The sequence below is a fragment of the Nannospalax galili genome, unplaced genomic scaffold (assembly GCF_000622305.1).
Source record: "Nannospalax galili isolate Female #2095 unplaced genomic scaffold, S.galili_v1.0 scaffold304, whole genome shotgun sequence".
Classification (NCBI taxonomy): Eukaryota; Metazoa; Chordata; class Mammalia; order Rodentia; family Spalacidae; genus Nannospalax; species Nannospalax galili.
In genome coordinates this window covers 2,940,825-2,960,563 of record NW_008352325.1, presented here as the reverse complement: position 1 = coordinate 2,960,563, position 19,739 = coordinate 2,940,825, and the positions used below count along the sequence as shown (strand labels likewise).

At 39.9% G+C, this 19,739-nt stretch overlaps 1 protein-coding gene across 1 annotated transcript in view; it reads left to right on the top strand.

Moving 5' to 3' along the window:
* The window catches only part of Abca13 (ATP binding cassette subfamily A member 13), a 449,044-nt gene extending 430,724 nt beyond the window's left edge, over nt 1-18,320 (top strand). The window contains exons 59-61 of the mRNA XM_017802262.2: nt 14,201-14,306; nt 16,420-16,557; nt 17,170-18,320. Coding sequence (XP_017657751.1) covers nt 14,201-14,306; nt 16,420-16,557; nt 17,170-17,250 — 325 coding nt within the window. The 3' untranslated portion in view covers nt 17,251-18,320. The remainder of the gene's footprint in view (nt 1-14,200; nt 14,307-16,419; nt 16,558-17,169) is intronic.
* The last annotated feature ends 1,419 nt before the right edge of the window (nt 18,321-19,739 follow it).

Sequence of the window (19,739 nt, the reverse complement as noted above, 5' to 3'; positions counted from 1 at the left end):
TCACACTACTGACAGTGCCTTTTAAAGCACAAACATTTCTAATTTGATGAAGCTTTGTTAATGTCTTTTTTTCATTTGTATTTTTAGTTTCATATATGAAGACAACTTGCCAAATCCAAGATCACCAGTAGTTTTTCTCTATATTTCCTTCCATAATGTCACAGTTTCTGTACTGGTATCGAGGTCTTTGGTTAGCTTTCTGTACAGTTTCAGTACGGATTATGTGAGGCCCACATGTCTTCTCACTCCTCTGCATGTGGCCACCCAGTTCTGCCCAGGGTTCGCTTCTGGGCTTCTAATCCATCAAAGAAAATGTGCATCTCATTGGCAGCAAAAAATTGTTATGATTACTATTGGAGCAAGTTTTGGAAACCCATGAGTTTTCCAACTTAATTCTTCCTTTTAAAAGAGTTTTTGTCTTGCTACTTCCTAGAAACCCAATATGAACAGTGACCAGTGTCATGGATGGAGTCGAACCTGTGGGTTGAGTTGGAGAGTATCGCCAACTCAACAATCTTGGTCCTTCCAATTACTGAACATGTGGTGTTTTCCCTATAGTTATGATGATTTTCCATTTTTTTCAACAGTGATGTTATTACATTTACACTGCATACACTTTGTATTTTTGTGAAACTTAATATTTTATGATATTGGAAAAAGAATTATTTCTTAATTTAACTTTCGGATTGTTCATCTCAAATGTAGAGAAACACACTGAATTTTAGTATGTTGATATTTTGTATTTCAAACATGCTGAATGTTTTCATATATTCCTTAGTATTCTCTATAGGTAATAATGTTATCTATGAATAGGGACAGCTTTATTTCCTTCCTTTCAATATAGATGTCTTTGATTTTCTTCATTCTCTCATTCTTCCTGTCTTGTTCTTTCTCTCTTTTCTCTCTCTTCCCTCATTCTTCTTTTTCCACCTAACTGCCCCATCTAGAACGTTTAGTACATGCTGAACAGATGTTTCAAGAGTAGGAATATTTCCTAGTTAGCCTTAATGGTTAACTTGACAGTTTAAAGTCATCTGAGAGAAAAGCCCAGATCAGACTGGCCTATGGGCAGGTCTATGGGGAATTGTCTTAATTATGAAATTATATAGGAGGGCCAATTCCACTGTGGGCAGCACCATTTCCTGAGAAAGTGGGCCTGGGTTTTATAAGAAAACTAGCAAAGCAGTCCAGCCAGCAAGCACAATTCTTCTATGACTTCAGTTTCTGCCTTGAGTTCCTCCCTCAGTGATGGACTGTGACATGGAAGCATAAGATGAATTGAATACATTCCTCTTGTAAGTTGCTTTTAGTCATAGTGTTTGTCACAGAAACAGAACGAAAATAAAATAGTATCTTGTGCTGGGCGTGGTGGCACATGCCTTTAATCCCAGCATTTGGGAGGCAGAGGCAGGCAGATCTTTGTGAGTTTGAGGCCAGCCTGGTCTACAAAGGGAGTTCCAGGACAGCGGGGGGTAAAGGGAGACTCTGTCTCAAAAAAAAAAAAAAAAAAAAAAAAGTATCTTGCAGATACCTTGCCCCTTTGTCTAGGGAGGACCCCAGGGGATGCCTGAACCCACAGAATGTACTGAAACCTAAATGAACTTTGCTCTTGTGTACTCAGACCTAACTGTGTTAAGATTGGCTATACAAACTGGGCACAGTAAAAGAGCAACAACAATAGTCAATGATAAAATGTACAAATTATAACCACATGTATTAATGATGAGAGTTATCTGAAAGTTGTTTATTTCTGGAATTTTTCATTTACCAATGTAAGATTGCAGTCACCCATGCAGAAAGAAAACCACAGAAAATGCAGCTATGGACAGGGAGACTAACGCCTGTCTTTTATCATCAAGTATTATTTCTAGTACTTTTTGTGGATGCCCTTTAGGAAGTTGATAAAGTTGTCTGCTGTGTGCAGACTGGTTAGTACTTTATCATGACAGAAAGATGAGCATTCTTGAACTTATGTAAGTGCTATGCTACATTAAGGATTTTGCATTATAATCAACGAAGGTAAATCTCATTTGATTGTAATATCCAAATTAAAATTTTTTCTTGGATTTGTTTTTCAAGCATTTAGTAGATTTGTACTTATATTCTTTTAAATTTAATTTTTATGCATATGAGTTTTTGCCTGAATGTATGTAAGTATGCCTATGTCATACAATGCCCACAGAGGCCAGATAGTGTTATGAATCCCCTGGAACTGGAGTGATAGATGGTTGTTAACACCAAATGGGTGCTGGGTAATGAACCCGATCCTCTGCAAAGGGCAGCCAGTGCTCTTAACCACTAAGCTATTTCTCCAGCTCCCTTGTACTTCTATTCCTATGCAATACTGGTTTATGGTATTTTTTTCTTTCATCTTTGCATTGTCTTTGATTTTCTTATTAATAAAGTAATACCGATCTAATATGATGAGTTGGGACATACTTCTATTTTGCAATCGAATTTGTGTAGAAATGATACTATTTCTTAAACACCTAGTATCATTCACCATCAAAGTGAAAGATGGTTTGTTTCTACAAGGCCAGAATTCAGACCTCTTCTTTCATGTCTAGTTGTAACCTGAGTCTCCTGTCTTTCCTTCTTGATCAATCATCTCAAATATCTGTCAGTTATATTGATTCATTTCATAGCCATATTCCATATTGCATTAAAAAAATCCCAAAACCAGTTTGCATTGGGTTTTCTATATTCCTTTTACATACTAGATATAATTAATTTTTACTCTCCTTTTTATTATTTTCTTATTTTCCTTGATTTAGGGTTTTTTGTTTCCTTATTCTTTTTAAACATTTTTTATTTGTTATTTTTATTTTATGTGTATGAGTGTATTATTGCCTGCATGTGTGTAAGTGTACATCATCTTGTACAATGCCTTCAGAGGTCAGAAGAGGGCGTCGGATTCCCTGGAACTGGAGTTATGAATGATTATCAGCCACCAGGTGGGGTGCTGGGAATTGAACCTGGATCCTCTGCAAGAGCAGTCAGTGCTCTTAACTGCTGAGCCATCTCTCCAGCCCCTGTAACCCATATCTGTTCAAAACCGCTTTGTGATTTTGTACCTATACCCATAGACTGTGCCCATCAAATGGACAGGTCAGGTCTGCTGTTTTGAGAACCATTTTAAAGATCTACTCTCCTAATGACCCTACTTTTTTCTCAATACTGTTACTATATTTGTTACTCATGATGTATTTGGATGATTGGGTAGAATTATGGAAGACACAGGAGCAGTCTTTTGATAAGACATTATTCTACAAATCACTGCAATGAAAATATTGGCAGGGACAGCAAGGTGTCAGCCATCTCAAGTGTATACATCATCCCACAAAGCCAGAAGCTGATTTTCTCTGTTAAAGTTCATCTAACTAGCTATTACTTGGAGTTTGGTGGGATTCAAAGTCATGTTGAAAAGATTTGCCTCCTTCATGATTCATTCCCATACTTCAGTCGCCACTACGGCTTTCTTTCCCCTTGGAGATTCAGGAATATGTGGTTGGTTCCATGCTAGTGAGGGTCCAGGATTCTTGTGCCAAAGGCTCTAAATTTGGGGTGGGTGACATGATCTGCATGCCCTGCTCATTGTGTCTGTATGGTGTGCTCTAAGTATGTATTCCCTGGACTCTGAAGCTGAGTCAGGCAAGAATTATGAGTTTGGTAATTGCTGGTATTTTCAATGTGATGTGGAAAGAGGAAGTAATTGGAGAGCTCTGGGCTTTCTATCTACCTGGCCTCACCCTACATTCCTGAGTGTGTTCTGTCTTGGTGCCTTTGACTGACTGATGACATACCATCCTTATCCTCAAGCCCCAGTAGAAAATTCCCACCACACTTGGTCCCAGAGGCTCACCCAGGGTCTGTCTTGTCAAAGCATTCTGTCAGCAACAAGGAGTGTTATTCCTTAAAGCAACCCTTTCTGCTTAGACAAGTATTCTTTTTCTCATTGCATTATTCTTAGGAGATTTTTTTTTTTTTTGGTCTTTTTGAGATAGGGTCTCCCTGTAGTCCCAGCTGTCTTGGAACTCACTATGTAGACCAGGCTGGCCTTGAACTCACAGAGATCTGCCTGCCTCTGTGTCCTGAGTGCTGGGATTAAAGGTGTGCCACCACACCTGGCCCCCAAAAATTGTTTGTAGGGATTTGATCAGTTCATAAAAGGTCATCCTCTGCAACTGAACTCAAAAGCTGCCTAAGCCAGTCTTTGAAAAGGACCATACAGAGAAGCAAACTGAAGTGCCTGCTCCCCTCTCCTGGGAGACGGCAATCCCTGAAGTATCCACCTTTGCAGTTGGCTGTGCACGTGAGCTGGCTATGAAGGCTCTTCATTCCAGTGATGATGCTTTTTTCCTGGGTATAACCCACTAAGTGTTCTGGGCTTTTCCATGGGCACCACCAATCAAGCCAAAAGTAGAATGCCATAGCTTTTAGCTGTTTCCATGGAGTGTGTGCTTAATTACATTCACAGAATCAGAGATAAAACGTTAAGGCAATGACTGCTTTCAACCCCATTGCCTCTGAGGAGACCACTGTGAGCCATGCTTGGTGACCACTGCTGATGTCTGATGTGAAAGGACTTGTAATTTTCCTCTCTTTGTTGTGCTTTGAGTGAGAAATGCACCACCCATCTTCATAGGTTCCAAGCATTTGAATACCTGGCCCCAGTAGGTGGCACGGTTTGTGGTGGTTTAGGAGGTGTGGCCTTGCTGGAGGAAGCAAGGGCCTAGGTGTGGACTTTAAGAGTCCATAGTCTTGCCCCACTTTGACCTTGCTCTCTCTACTTCCTGTACAAGCTTGAAATGTGAGCTCTCAGCTTTCTGTTCCAGCTGCCTCTTGCAGTGCTTCCCTACGAAGATGGCCTCCTATCCTATGGAACTGTAAGCCAAATAAATTCTTCCTTCTATATGTTGCCTTGGTCATGGTGTTTCATCACAACAGAAAAGTAACTAATGCACACCTGGTCTCAGAACTATATTGAATAGACACTCAGAGCACAGAATTCTGTGACTTTGATGTGTGTGAGAGTTTCCTCTGAGATGAAAATGTTCCATCTTGACAGGAAGCTTGTTAAGAAATAGGATGTTCTAAGGGGGAGGTTAAATACTCTATCCTTCACCCTTCTTGAAAGCTCATAAAGGCATAAGGTATTCTAAAGAGAGGAGAAACATTATACTCTGCTCCTTAAAGTTGGGAAGAAAACAAATCAAAAAGCTCCAGGAAGTCCCTAAACCTGACCAGATTCACTCGGGTCCTCCCTTCCTGAGTGCGTATAAGATATAAGGACTGAGAGAGACGCACAGACAAACTGAACTGCCTAAAAGAGCCTCAAACCATTTCTGAAGTGAAGGAAAATGATCAGATACAACCACCACCACAAAACAAAACACAAGAAGCCAGGTGGGAGTTGAGCCTTGTAGCTGTCACCTCACTACTTTGAAAACAAAATGGCTTGGGAACTCAGGAGGGTGAAAGCCATTTGATGTTGGTGATGAGACATTTGCTTTTCTGTCCTGCTGACTTGAATGTGGTCTCAGTTTTTCAAATGATTTCTTTGCTCTGAAAAAGAGGAAACAATAGAAAATGCATTTTACTATTTAATGAAGGAAATAATTGGTACCATTACACCAAACTCTATCAAGGAATTTCCTGCATGCAGCACTTTATCAAATATGAATGGGATACAAGTAGAAGTGGACAGTGCCAGAGAAGCCTGCAGTTCTGTCTCACACATAAAAAGGACATCCTCATCTACATCCAGAGTAAGGTCTGTCATAGCTGAGCACCAGGAGAGCAGACTGACTGGGTGGTGGGATGAGTCCTGTTGTGGGCAGCATGAAGGGCACTTTGGGATGAGGTGCTGGGCATCATGAAGAGCCTTCAGACATGGCCATTGAATTGGATTTTGCTTGTTTTGTTTATGGTACTGGAAATCATACCCAAGGTCTTATATGCATTAGGCAAATGCTTTACTACTCAGCTATACCCCCTAGCCCAAGTTTTACTCTGAGTGAAAAACTGTCCATCTTAAAGCTAATGTGGCCTCCTGAGTTTGGTAACTGTGGTTCTCTTGGCTGTTCTTGATGACGGTGGCACCTCAAGCTCTCGATTCTAGTTCTGTGCTTGGTAGAATCATCAGAAAATAATTCTATTGTGTTTTAAATGTGAAGTGTCCCCTACAGGCCGCTGTTATGGACTCTCATTCCTGAGTTGAACGTGCTATTTGGGGAGGCTGTGGAATCCTTAGAAAGTGGGGCTTTACTGGCTGAAGTGGTGGTGGGCTTGATGGTTACAGCCTGGTTCCTGGCTGCTCTCTGACTTCTGGGCCTGCTGTGATGTGAACAGGTTCCATTGTATGCTCCTGCTACCATGGGCTGCTTTGCCAGGACTTCTTTATCATGACGGATTGAGATCCTCTGAAATTGTGAGCCAAAATGAATTCTTCCTCCCTTATTTCTGTCAGAAACTATGGTCAGAGTAATGCAAACGTAATTGATACACTCTCCTAGTTGCTGAGAAGAATCTTCATGGAGGGATATGTTAATGTAGTTAAAGCTTTTTTTTTTATTGAGAAGCATTGCCATCTACTCATACAATCTTATTTTTAAACTCAGAAGCTTATTGAGGCTCTTTTTATAGACTATTTCTTCCATGTGGAATGCTATGCCAGCTGTCAAACACTACTTTGTTTTGTTTTTTTTTCATTATTATTTGATATTTGTCAGGGGCTTTTTATTTTAATACCTTGCATCTATTATCTTTGCAACTATTCTTATTTGCATATGCAATAATTAGAAATTTTCCAAGCTCAAGTTAATGGAAGTTGAAGTAACAAAGACACTTAAGGTGAAGAGATGTGCTTGTGGATGAGCCCTAGCTGATCCCAGCTCTGCAGGAGATAAGCTAGCTCATAATGGAAAAAAAAACATCCTGATCTCTTTGGGCCTCAGAACTTTGCCTCTTAAAAAGAGGAGATGCCATCTGTTGGGAGCAGCACACAGGTGGCTGTGAGAACTAAAATGAGCTTACTGTTGTTAGTTGTTATAGTGATCACACAAAGAAGGGAAGTGTGCTGGCCGTTAGATGAGGTCCTGTGGCAACCTGGGGTTTTGTGTTCAACTTATAGTTGTTGAGATGACACCTCCTTCTATTCCTGTTCAGTTACGTGAGGTGGGCAAGTTCTTTAATATCTACAAGATTCCATTCCATGTTTGTGCTATAGAGATAGAGGCAGCAGCATCTAAAACCCTGGGAAACTAAATGGGATAATCCGTGCTTGGTAACTCAGGATGGATTCAGACAGAACTGTCCTCTCCTCAGGTTCCTTATCAGTCTAGCAGAGTCACCTAAGGACTGAGATACTGATGCAGAAGTTTCTAGTGCAGAGATGCCAGCCTCATACATATGTTTGCTCCCTCCCCAACAATCAGCCATCTTTCCTCAGAGCCACCTGCTCCTGCCTTCCTCTTCCTCCTTTCAGGTATCCTAAAGATAAGTAACTGAAGTTTAATTACTAAGGGGAGCTCGCTGACATTTGGCAAAGGAAGCACCCCACAAGTGGGATGTGGTGGTGAGGCAGGGCAGTGGTAAGCCTGATGACACAGTCCACAATGTCTAGACTCCTGTATCCCCTGGGGAAGCTGTGACATATGTACTTGATGAGACCTCAGGATAGTTGTACCTCTACCCCTGTTCTCTGTGCTTTCATCCTGTGATGGTTGAAGAAATACTATTTTAGAAGAGATTTCATATTCTGATTATTTGTTGGGAAGAACATATCAATGGATTGTATATGTTTGTATGCGCACGTGTGTGTGTGTGTGTGTGTGTGTGTGTGTGCGCGCGTGCTCAGATTCCTTTGAAGTAGAGGATGGAATTAAGTTTGCATAATAGAGACATTTAAAAAGAATACTTTATGAATACTAAACTTTTATAATACTTTTTTTTTGTCTCTTTGAAGCAGGGTCTTTCTGTAGCCCCAGCTGTCCTGGAACTCGCTATGTAGACCAGGCTGGCCTTGAACTCACAGAGATCTGCCTACCTCTGCCTCCCAAGTGCTGGGACTACAGGCATGTGCCACCACGCCCTGCTCAATACTCATTTTTTAAAGTCAAACTTTAGTTTTTATGTATAGAAGTTTTATGCATATAATTTTTAGAAGAAATATTTGAAAATGAAAATTAAAGCATGCTCCCTTTATGTTTTTAGAATTCATATGTATTTTTCTTTAATTATAATATAGATTTGTGCTCTTTATTTTATTATTCAGAAGAGGGTGAAGAAATAACTAACAGAATGTTCAAATACTATTTCACTTGAATCCTTTAACAAATGTTTGCACAACTGATATTCAGCTAAGTCTTTCATTTTCCATTTTTCATTTTATACTTCGTATAATAAGCATTCTCTCATCATTTAAAATTCTTTCTAGAGACATTTTTAATGGTTGAGAACAAAACAAACATATTTTTCATACATCTTTGATTTTTAATTTAGGGGAAAATATTTGTATGCATAGAGTCTTAGTCCAGAAGTGTAAAAGTTCATGGACTTTTTCTGCAATTTGACGATCGATTTTTCAGTCATCATTTCAGCTGTCTTGTCAGTTTGCTCAGTGTGTGATAGCCTGAGCTCCTCATTTTGTGTAAGATTACCATCTTGGCGAGTCATCCTAGACCCTACCCTGGCACATGGCTAGCAGTTCCAGGAAGAGATGACCCCAAAGGAACACACCTATATAATCCTGGGAGGCTCCAGTGGAGACTTAGCTGAGCTTTGTGACTGCTTATCTGGCTTCTGTAACTGCTTATTTGCTCACCTATGGAAACAAACATTGACTGCTCATTGTTTAGGAAATTGTTTTTTAAGTAAATTTTGTACCAATGGTTAGGATATGAGCTTTACCTTTAAAAGCTTTACTTTTCTCCGAGTGAGTGATGCATTCTCTAACTCAGCTCAAAGAGTACAGTCACTGGACAGCTAAATAAATTTGGCTGGCTTGGAACGTTTTGAGTCTGAGTGGTCTTTTCCCCAGTGATCTTGAACTCCATAACAGTGTATTCCTTTGTGTCTGGCTGTGCTGTTTACTCCATTCTGTTTATGTCACTCATGCTTCTGTTTTAGCATTTCTTGTACACATTACAGTTCATATCAAATGTATCAAAAGAGTTGTAGAGTATTTTACAAGCTTCCTATGCCTGTAGATATTTACTATTTATTTATTTGATTGCTCCTATAAATGATGTGGGCATAATAGATTATCTAGAAATGTTAGATCAGTGAGTAAGGACTCATCAGCTGTTTTAAAACCTTTTAGCCTTTGAAAAAAGTATGGCAATCAAATAAATACTTTAGGGAATTCAGATTCCCTATTGACACATACCTAGTCAGAAAAGAGAAAGTAAAGCTAAACTAAATATATAACCCAGATTCATCATTAATTAATAATTTGTGAATATTTTCTTAATTGTTGAATATTTATGCTATCATAATTCAGTGTCTACAAAGTATTACCAAGTATTCTAAAGAAATCCTTAGAAATTTGCCTACCTATTAAAGGAATATTTTCTCCTGAAAACATTTTTTTCTTAACAGCTGTATAATTTCTTTTTGTGTTTCTCTCTAGAAAGACTATAACTGTGTTAGTTCACATGAAATGTAACTTTTAAAAAAATTTTAAAGTATTATTATGCATATATGCTTAGAGAGAATTTATTAGACGTTTTGGAAATTAGCATGAATTTTTCAAAATAAATTAGCAGAGTATGCCCATGATGGCTGCAACCTCTGTTAATGATAACTGATGGTGAAGTTGTCTTTCCACAGACTGGCCCTCATACACAGTGGTTTCTTAGCTATGTTTGAGTTTCTTGTCTGCTTTCCTGGAAGGTCCCAAATAAACTGTGAACAACTTAATAGAAGAAGAGTTCTCCTGGTGATGTTCTGCACAGAGCAAATTCCATGTTTATTTATTTACTTATTTACCCAGTGCCAAAAGCTGTTCTAAGAGATTCACACGGATGAATTCATTCTGTCCTCAAACAACCTTAATAGGCAGCATCTGTTCTTAGCTCCATCTCTAGATGAGACAGACGAGCTTGGAAATCTCACCCCACTTTCCAGGGTCACATATTTTTTAGGTGGAATGCAGGCTGTCAGGATCTGATGTCTTTGGCACAGGCCCTTCATGACACTATGTCATCAGAGTCACTAAGAACACAGTCATGGCTGGGAGCCTGCTCAGTGGGTATGCTTCAGAGCGCCAGTGACCCAGCTCTTAACCTTGGGGGCCCAGCTCTTCACCTCGAGGAGTGCCTTCATTCACCGGTGCTTCATTCCATCCTCACCTGAAACACTACAATGTTCACCAACTCTGCAGTCTTTGGTCAAGTCAGCACAAGATGGTCTGTGTCAGTTAGCAGCTCAACCTCCAATATCCACTTTTGGGGAACAGATGAACAGCTACTGACCTGGACACCCTATGCTGACCCTAAAGCTAGATGACTAGATGTGTTAAGGAACTCGTTATTGTATATTTCCATGTGTGTTTATCAAGGTCCTCAATGAAATATTAGCCATGTGTAAATTAGAAACCACCAGCTGGAAAGAAAAGGGGCTGTAGTCAATGAGACTGAACCCACGGTTGAGCTCTCTGATGGGTGGGAAGCTACGCCTAGTGGACAAAGAGCAGATAACTGACAACTGTCAATGCAGTGACAACAGCAGTAAAAGAATTTAAAAACCTGGCTACAGGAGGGCTCCATCTTTTATCATCCAGAGCCCCAAGCACTTGACCATCCCAGAAAAGAAGACAGTAGCCTACAAGCTCCTCCATAAGTACTAAGAACTGATGCTAACTTTTGGATAACTCTCCCGATTGACTGGATGTAGTTAGAGATCCAGTCAATCAGGACCCAGGTGGTCCTCAACAAATGTTGGCATCCTCCTGCTTCCACACACACTTTGAGCATGGAATTCAGAATTCCATAGACAATGAAGACACAAAGACTTCAGAGCCTGACTCTCAGGGGTAACCAAGGCAGCCTTCTAAAACTGCAACCACAAGATTCACTAGAGACTCCCTGGCTGTCTGCATCTCAGACTTCTGTCCCATCAGATAGCTGGCTGCAACCAGCCTCCAAGACTCTACCATTGACCACAGGCAGAGGGCCCCATTCCTCCCTCAGCCTCTAAGACTCTTCTGGACTCTGGGAATTCATTCCTGTAGCTGTCCTAAGCTCCTGCTCCAGAGACCTTTGGCTCCAGACCTTAAGATCTGCTACTTCTAACTTACAGGCTTGCTCTAATTGCTCTGTCACCCCCAAAATTCCCAAGAGCTTTGAGCTATAACTCTTCCTGGAGCCGTGACACCTTTCAGGGCTCTAATGGTTCTCAACTAGCATTCCACAGCTACAGGGAGTGCAAACCTGTTCCATTTGAAATCCTCTGTGGCAATCTGTTGTAAGTCATTTTGCACCTTTAAAGGCTGCTAATTTTGAGTTGACAATGAAGTACCTCCCTACTTCCAGTTTGTCATCTTTTTCTATCTGCCCCTTGGAGGAAAGGCAGATAAGACTAGGGTCAGAGAACGACAGTCTCTACCCACTGATTGTTTTATTGTTATCGTATATCTGACATCAAGGCAGGAGATGAGGACAGAACTCCTGGGCCTGGAACTCAGTGGGTGCTCAGAAATATGATCTGTGCCTCTCCTTGCAATCTTAGGCCATCTTATCTTTATCACAAAGATGCAAACAAAAGAGGCATAAATCTATTATGGTCAGGCTTTACTATTCCCCAGTGATGCTTACAAAGTAAACAATGATTGAAAGATTTTGGACATACCATTTGTTCATCCTTTAAGCTAATTATTTTCTCAGAATGAAATACTATGAGAAAGTCCTATAAAAAGTACATGGTTTTCTAAGTAGTCTGTGCTAGATACCGTGTTCTGTACTTGAAATACAGATACCAGTGCACAAAGCAGACAAAAATTTCAATGACAGATACTTGTGCAAACCTTGCAACCTGAGTTTGACCCCTGCATCCCATATAAAAGTGGAAGAGAGAAGTAACTATACAAAGATTTCCTCTGACCTCCACATATGCACCATGGCACATACCACCCCCCATCTTGTACACATACAGAATAGTTAAAAAAAATTGAAATAGTACTTTCAATAATCATAGTCTGTTCAGGTATTCGGTCTTTATTGTGATGTTATTGTATGCCTAACACCTGGGGTGAATAAAATAATAAATAGAATAAGTCCCTAAGTCAATAGAGTAAAAAAAGGTGTTAAGAAGTATGTTCAGCCACCAAGACACAGTTTTCCCCCAAAGCAATATAGGCTACTGCCATCGCTCTTGATATCCCACCACAACTTGGTGGTAAGACTCTATTTTTGAATACCACACATGTTGGTCATAGGACATAAAAAGTCCTATGATACCCAAGTTATTGCTAACCAAGGAGTTTTCTCCCTGCTGGGTATCTTTCACAGTCTGTAGACTGCCAGGGGGGTAAAAAAAAAAAAAAGGCATCAACATTCTTACCTAGATATGAACCTTTCTAACTACAAAAGTCTCTGGAGTTGCAACATCGGTGTAGTAGTGGCATGAATGTTATAGGGGTAACTAAACTCTTTATGAATGTATTTAAGGCCTCCTCCATGGAGGAAACACATGCCTCGTTCTACAAATCTGGTCAAGAACCCCTTGTTGGGAAGCTCATAAGCCCTGGGTAAACTTACTACTATGATTCTGATAAATGGACAGAGTATCAAACTGCCCTCTAAATTTGTATTTCTCTACCTATAGATTAATGCAGCTCTCAGACCTCATCAGGGAAGTTTCTTTGTGCAGTGGATGGTGGTTAATGCAGAAACTCACAACTGGTCAGATGAAAGAGGATAAGTAACAGTGAAGTGCTCAGCCACATCTGTACCTTCACCATACACAAAGCTCAGGGACTATTATGGAAGAAGGGGAGGACCAGAGCAAAGTAGTATCTTCTGGAAGTGACAGAACCACTGGACTCATGGACTTAGCACCTGTGGTTGCCTGCACAGGATCTGTACAGGATCAAGTCAATAAACATTCTAGCATGGAGGAAATGGGTTCATGAGCCTCTACCCGTAACTGAGGAGCTATGTCTTCTCTAGGAGGGAGAGTCTGTTTTCTTTAAGAATGTAGTCCCTGGTAGGCTGACCTCACGACAGTGGATGGTCCCACACCCAGTGTATATGGGCAGCATAAATTGGACTCCATCAGTTGGCACATGCCTTTAATCCCAGCACTCGGGAGGAAGAGGCAGGTGGATCTATGTGAGTTCCAGGACAGCTGAGGCTACAGGGAGACCGTCTCAAAAAGACCAAAAAGTAAGAAAATGAAAAAATAAACATAAATAAAAGGACAGGAAGTTTGTGGAGGTAAAGAGGTGGTGGTGGATCTGAGAGGAGTTGGGGGAGTAGTGCAGGTTGAATATAATCCAAAAAAATTGTATACGTTTATGGAAGAATTAATAAAAATATTTTTAAAGATACAATGTTTTTGGAAGCCTGAAACCTTGAAGACGACTATATGAGATTACTCTAAGTCTGCACATGACTTCCGCGGTTGCTGGGAAGCGACCTACATAGTTCTGCTGTGCTAGGAACAGTGCCTGAAGGGATGCAGGCTTCCTCCACTACCAGGAGAGGTTCCATTGGGCCCAGACTTGGACCTGGGAAAATAGTTTTACATAAAAAACAAAAATGTATTTAAAGTGCTTATACATTCCCTCTCATCTTCTCCCAGCCACATTTTAATCATTGCAGACCTTGAAGCAACAAGGCCAGAAACATGCTTCCTAGGCTGGTCCCCTTGCAGCCTCTGACTTCCTCTAACTCAGCACTTTACTTTCAAAATCTGCATTTTCACCTTAGCTCTTTAATCGACTAGGTGTTGAGTTTTGCATTTGTTGATTGGTTTTAAGTTAAACCTATGTCTGTGGCAATATTAAGAAATGGCAGCACCTGTGTGACTGACTTATAGTTAAGTCTCCTTATTACATATTTGAGAATCCAAATACCCACCAACTTGAAATCATTACTGAGTTTCTCTAATTCTGTGCAAGTAGACTTAGAATACCCCCACCATAAGTCAATATATAATAGATGTATAGTTCTACCCACATTTTTTATTTCCCTCTCAGGTTTGGTGATGGTTATATAGTCAAAATTTGGCTATATAAAGAAGCTAGTCAGCCAGCTGCTATTTCTGACTGCCTGAAGCTCCATTTTCCAGGAATCCAGTTTAAGGTATGTGGTGTGACTTTTCCAGGCTAAACCTGAGTAAATATCTTTCCACCCTAGAGAGTACACATACCAAAGGAGCGCTTCCACTTATGTCTAGCTTAGTGAAGTAGTGAGTCTATCAGGTTACTAACAGGAGTGTGGGTGACTGGAAGACAATTGCAACAATGTAAAGTCAACCTCAGCATGGGTGACAGTTGCATCCCTGGAGCTGAATGCATGGTATGCAGGGAGTTCCAGTGGAGAGAGTCTCCTTCTTCCAGAAATTACTTGCTGCTTTTATCACCTTGGAGAGGATCTTTTTGAATTTTGTAACTTTCTTGGCTTCCTGAGCTTGGTTAAATTCCTAAGATTTTGTCTAATGAATCCATCCTTTCTCCAGGAGGGTTTTTTCAAGTCCAATGTAATAGCTACCCAGAGCAGTAGTTCTAATAGTTCATATAATACTGCTTTTAGTAGAAATCATATTCTAAGTGTATTGCCATTTTTCTATTTAATTCCATACTATCAAAGATAGAACCTGTTGTCTTTTCACCTCTTTGTGAATTTTTGGTCATGTCTCCCTACTATCGCATGGATGGGCTAGACAGATGGCTCAGGGGTTAAGAGCACTTTCTGCTCTTGTAGAGGACCAAGGTTCTGTTCCCTAGACCTACGCTGTGGTTAATAATCCTCTGTAACTCCAGTTCCAGGGGATCCAACATCCTCTTGCCTCTGTGAGCACCCGGCATGCATGTGGTACACATAGATACATGCAGGCTAAACACTCATATGACATCAGATGAAATTCAATACATCTTAAACAAATAGCATGAGTGGCTGACATTACTTGATGACTCTGAAGGATGGAAGATATGCTTGGTCAGTGGGTGGACTGCGCAAAGTAGACTATGATTACACACGTTCCCTCTTATTGCTGCATAACTCATTTTGTTCAGGTTGGAAGAGTGTGGAAATTAGTTTTTTTTTTAGGTATTTGCTGAAAGGATTATAAGCTTGGTAGTTTACACATTATTTAAGAAGAACCAAATGTTTGGAGTCATAATCTTCTTCAAACTTGATGAGTATATGTGGTATGTAGGCCAACAGCATCATCAATACTGAGATCTTGCAAACACACAGAATGGCAGGCTGTAATCTACTGAATCTGAATTGGCATTATGCCAAGGTAACTAGGTTGTTTTGACATGAAAGTGATTTGGAAGCACTGCCTCCCTCCTTCCCTTTCCCTCTCTCTCTCTCTCTTTCTTTCTTTCTTTCTTTCTTTCTTTCTTTCTCCTCTCTCTCTCTCTCTCTTTCTTTCTTTCTTTCTTTCTTTCTTTCTTTCTTTCTTTCTTTCTTTCTTTCTTTCTTTTTTCTGTGAGGCACCTTCTTGCTTCATAGCCTGTCAAGTCTTTAACTCACCATATAGCCCAGGTTGGTAATGAACTTGCCCCAGTCATCTTGCCACAGCCTCCCAAACACTGGGTTTACAGGTGTGGGTGACTATACCTGGCCTATAATTCGTGTAGATATTTCTTATTTATCATAAATTATAGCAGGCAATAGTCCATAAATAGCTATGCTTTATTCATTTTTAACAAATAATCTACACAACACTCTCATTTGTGCTTCAGTACCACACTGAGGGCCACAGTCAATATGTCCTTCTCTCCATCAGCACACATGAAAACAAGAGTCAAAGGGATGGGTTTATTTTACCAAGAGTTGCTCAACTAATGAAAAGGACATCTGAGACCTAAGAAGCCCGTGACGCTTGTGAAATTCAGGCAACCTCCAGATATTTCTAATATGCCACATTCACTTCCTCTTTCTGGAATATCTGTAGGCAATGTTTGATCCTTTAAGGTTCACACTGGGCTTATAGCACAGTGGATGCACATTAAGAGCAGAACAGCATCTCAGTCCAAGTGAATGCCATGTATCATATATACCTCAGCATTAATCGTCAGCAATAAGCTTTTATTGAGACTCAGAAAGTTAACCTATACACTTCACTGTTACTCGCATGCATGGTTGGGAAATCATGTTCAAACTAATTTGGCAATGAAATGTAGTATCATTAAGCTGGTTCAACAATTTCTGATGATTGTGATGCCACACATTTTCTGACTTTTAGGGACAGCACCTTAATGTATTGGAATACCATGTGCAAAAGAGTTGGGAATGCTTGGCTGACCTGTTCAAAGTTCTAGAGAACAACAAGAGCCTCCTGAATATCAAGCATTACTCCATCAGCCAGACCACTCTGGAGCAGGTACTGTGCCTCAGCAATGCAGGATGCTGCTCTTGGGATGTCGTTATGGGCCTCATCCAGCAGGTTTTAAAATTAGTTACATGGCTTCTTAAGTTTGCTGTTTCTTTTAATTAAGCGTGTTCAGTTCTGCAAGTTTCTAATGAGGATGGTAAGCACTGGGAGGTTTGACAGCACACGCACTTCATTCAAGGTGCAGCGTGTCAATTTGTTCATAACTGCACTGGACATGAAATGAATTCAGTCCTGTTTATCAAACTTCCCTTCCACACCTTAATACTGAAAGGACTGATTAAATTCTGCAGAAGTTGAATGATAGCTGATTTGGGGGAAAATACATAGTGTTTGCTTTATGAAGAGCTCCAGAACTGTAAAGCTATTGAAGATGAGATACTAATGTATGGAGACTTTCCTAGTGACTCATTATCATCCCAGCTTTGACTGCTCAGTGGATTTACATGTGTATGAGGTAAAGGTAAGGATGGTGTCAAGGCATTATGCCTACATTTTATGGCTCGTTGGACAATATCTGAGCAATGGCTCCCTTTCTAGTAGTAAAGATAAGAAGGTCCAGTGGTCTTAGAAGCTAGTGACTATTTTCCTTATTTCTTTCAGGTTTTTGTTAATTTTGCTACTGAGCAGCAGCGAACTCCACACTCCCCTCTTGATCCATCCACGGATGGTTACCATCTGTAACATTCACCCACCTAGCCACTGAAGACTGTCTGTCATCACAGTGAATCAAGGACATTCAAAGGCACAACTGAGGAACAGAAGGACACACTCCACACAGTCACATATTCTCTCCTTTCACAGTCTGTTAAAAACACCTTGCTCATTAATAGTCAACAAACTGAAAGGCCATTCTCTTCAGTTGACTTTTGGAGAGATTTCCCTCTCTGCCAAGTCAGATGGGTACGAGGTTCTCTATGGATAAAGCAGGCATGAACTGACAGAGTGAACTGGCCACCCAAGACAAAACACAGCATGTTCCCTTTAAGTAAACTGAGTTTCTAGCTTATTTGGGGAGGAAACAGTATCAAGGACGGCTTTCTATTTTTTTCACATTTTAAAATACAAATTTAGTATTTAAATGCAAACTTTTCATAAACTAAATGACAATATGGTATGACATGGAAAAGTGTCATTTTTTGTATGCAATATATGCTTTAAAATGGGAGTCAGAGACCTTTGTTATGGCAACCCATCAGCAAAATTTAAGTCATTTATCATTTATAAGTCTTACTAGAATCTCACAGACTAATTTTGGGGTGGTATAGAACAAAGGTGGATTTTTTTGTTAATTTGAATGAATAATTGCTGTTTTTCTTATTGTAAGACAGTTGTTTTGAAGTATGAAGAGTTCCTGTTGCAAGAATTGGCTTCACCCAGAGCTGGGTAGAAACACACTTTCTCATATTCCATCTCAGAACAAAAAAATCTCATCCTTGGGCTGCAGCCCAACATTTTGGGTTTAAACATGCATAATTCAGGTTGACAGCCAGTGGCCCCAGGCAATGTCTAGTCCCCTTCTAGCTATGAATGTAATGTCAGCACAGTATATAGTTACTGAACACTGAATTTTAAATATTTCTCAAGTTTTCTAAAAAATGTCACTCTCAGAATTGCTGCCTTCAAAGATATGATTCCCAACGTTTCTATTAAAATAATGCTTTATGGGAATTGGAAAGATGGGTCAGAGGTTAAGGGCACTGGCTGCTCTTGCCGAGGATCTGGGTTCAATTCCCAGCACCCACATGGTGGGTGACAACCATCTGTAATTCCAGTTCCAGGGAATCTGACACCCTCCTCTGACCTCTGTGGGCATTGCACAACACAAGTGCACCTACTGACATGCGGGCAATACACTCACACACATAAAAATAAAAAAGTGGCGCACACCTTTAATCCCAGCATTCGGGAGGCAGGTGTATCTATGTGAGTTCAAGGCCAGCCTGGTCTACATAGTGAGTTCTAGGACAGCTGGGGCTACAGAGAGACACTGTCTCAAAAAGACCAAAAAACAAAAAATGTTTTATATCTTATAGTTAATAAAATGTGTAAAATCAATGTATCTACTACTGAAAATAGTTTACAATCAGATACTGCTGAACATTTTTCTAATACTATTTTTCTAAACCTCAATGGATGACCACATTAATTTCATTATAGACTCTGGCCTCCCCCAACTTTAGCATTGAATTAAAAAAATATTCTGATAGAAGAAAAACACTTCTTTGTTACATTTCTTTTCTAGACCAGCATTTCATTAAATCTGCCTTTCTTGAATATCATTTTATATCAGAGATATTTTAATAATGATTAAGCCAGTCATGGGCAGCTTTGATGTAAGTGGTTTTGATTTTCATGTATCACATGAATTATGCTTTCTGCAAAGAAGTAACAATTTAGGATTTTATGACTTTAATTTCCTACAATTCTGACATAGTTCTTTGTGGAAATGAAAGACAATCTTTTTGTCATTAAGTCAATAAACACCAATCTATGAAGCATGAATATATTTATACTGTGGTGAATAAATGAGATGTGTCATGACTTAACCTGGTTCTTGGAAAATAATTGTGTTTGTGCCAGTGTACTTCTCTGCATCTTTGTGTCTTTGGGGATCCAATTTAATTTGGACAAGGAGGAAATGGAACAACTCCACATCTTTTAAAGTTTGAAAGGTTAAAATTTAATTGAATTTTGCTCTGCGATGTTCTCCTCTTAGGGGTTCTTTCCTGTCTTTGAACTGCTATATTCTTGAAGTTTATGCTTCAAGGTATGCCTTTGAACAGTAAACAGTAAGAAAGAGAACCCCACATGCTGAAGTAGCACATCCCAGAAGACTGGACACAAAGGTCAAGTATTATGCTAATGTTGAAAATGTCAGTGCCTTTAGAAGTCATGTGAATGTTTTATGCCTTTGCAGTTAAACATTTGTTTTAAGACTTTTGAGCTGAAGGTCACACAACTGAGACTTTTAAACAAACTGCCTTCTTTGGAAATTATTCTGAGTAGACTTTATAAGGCAGAGTAACAATGGAATTTCTAGGTCCTGTAATGTAGCACTTATACCTTAGCTTCACTTAAACATGGTATATTGAAATCCCATATGCAAAATGATTGTTAAGTATTGGATGGGAAGTACATTTTTAGAACAGCTAATATTCGATGGCTTAAGG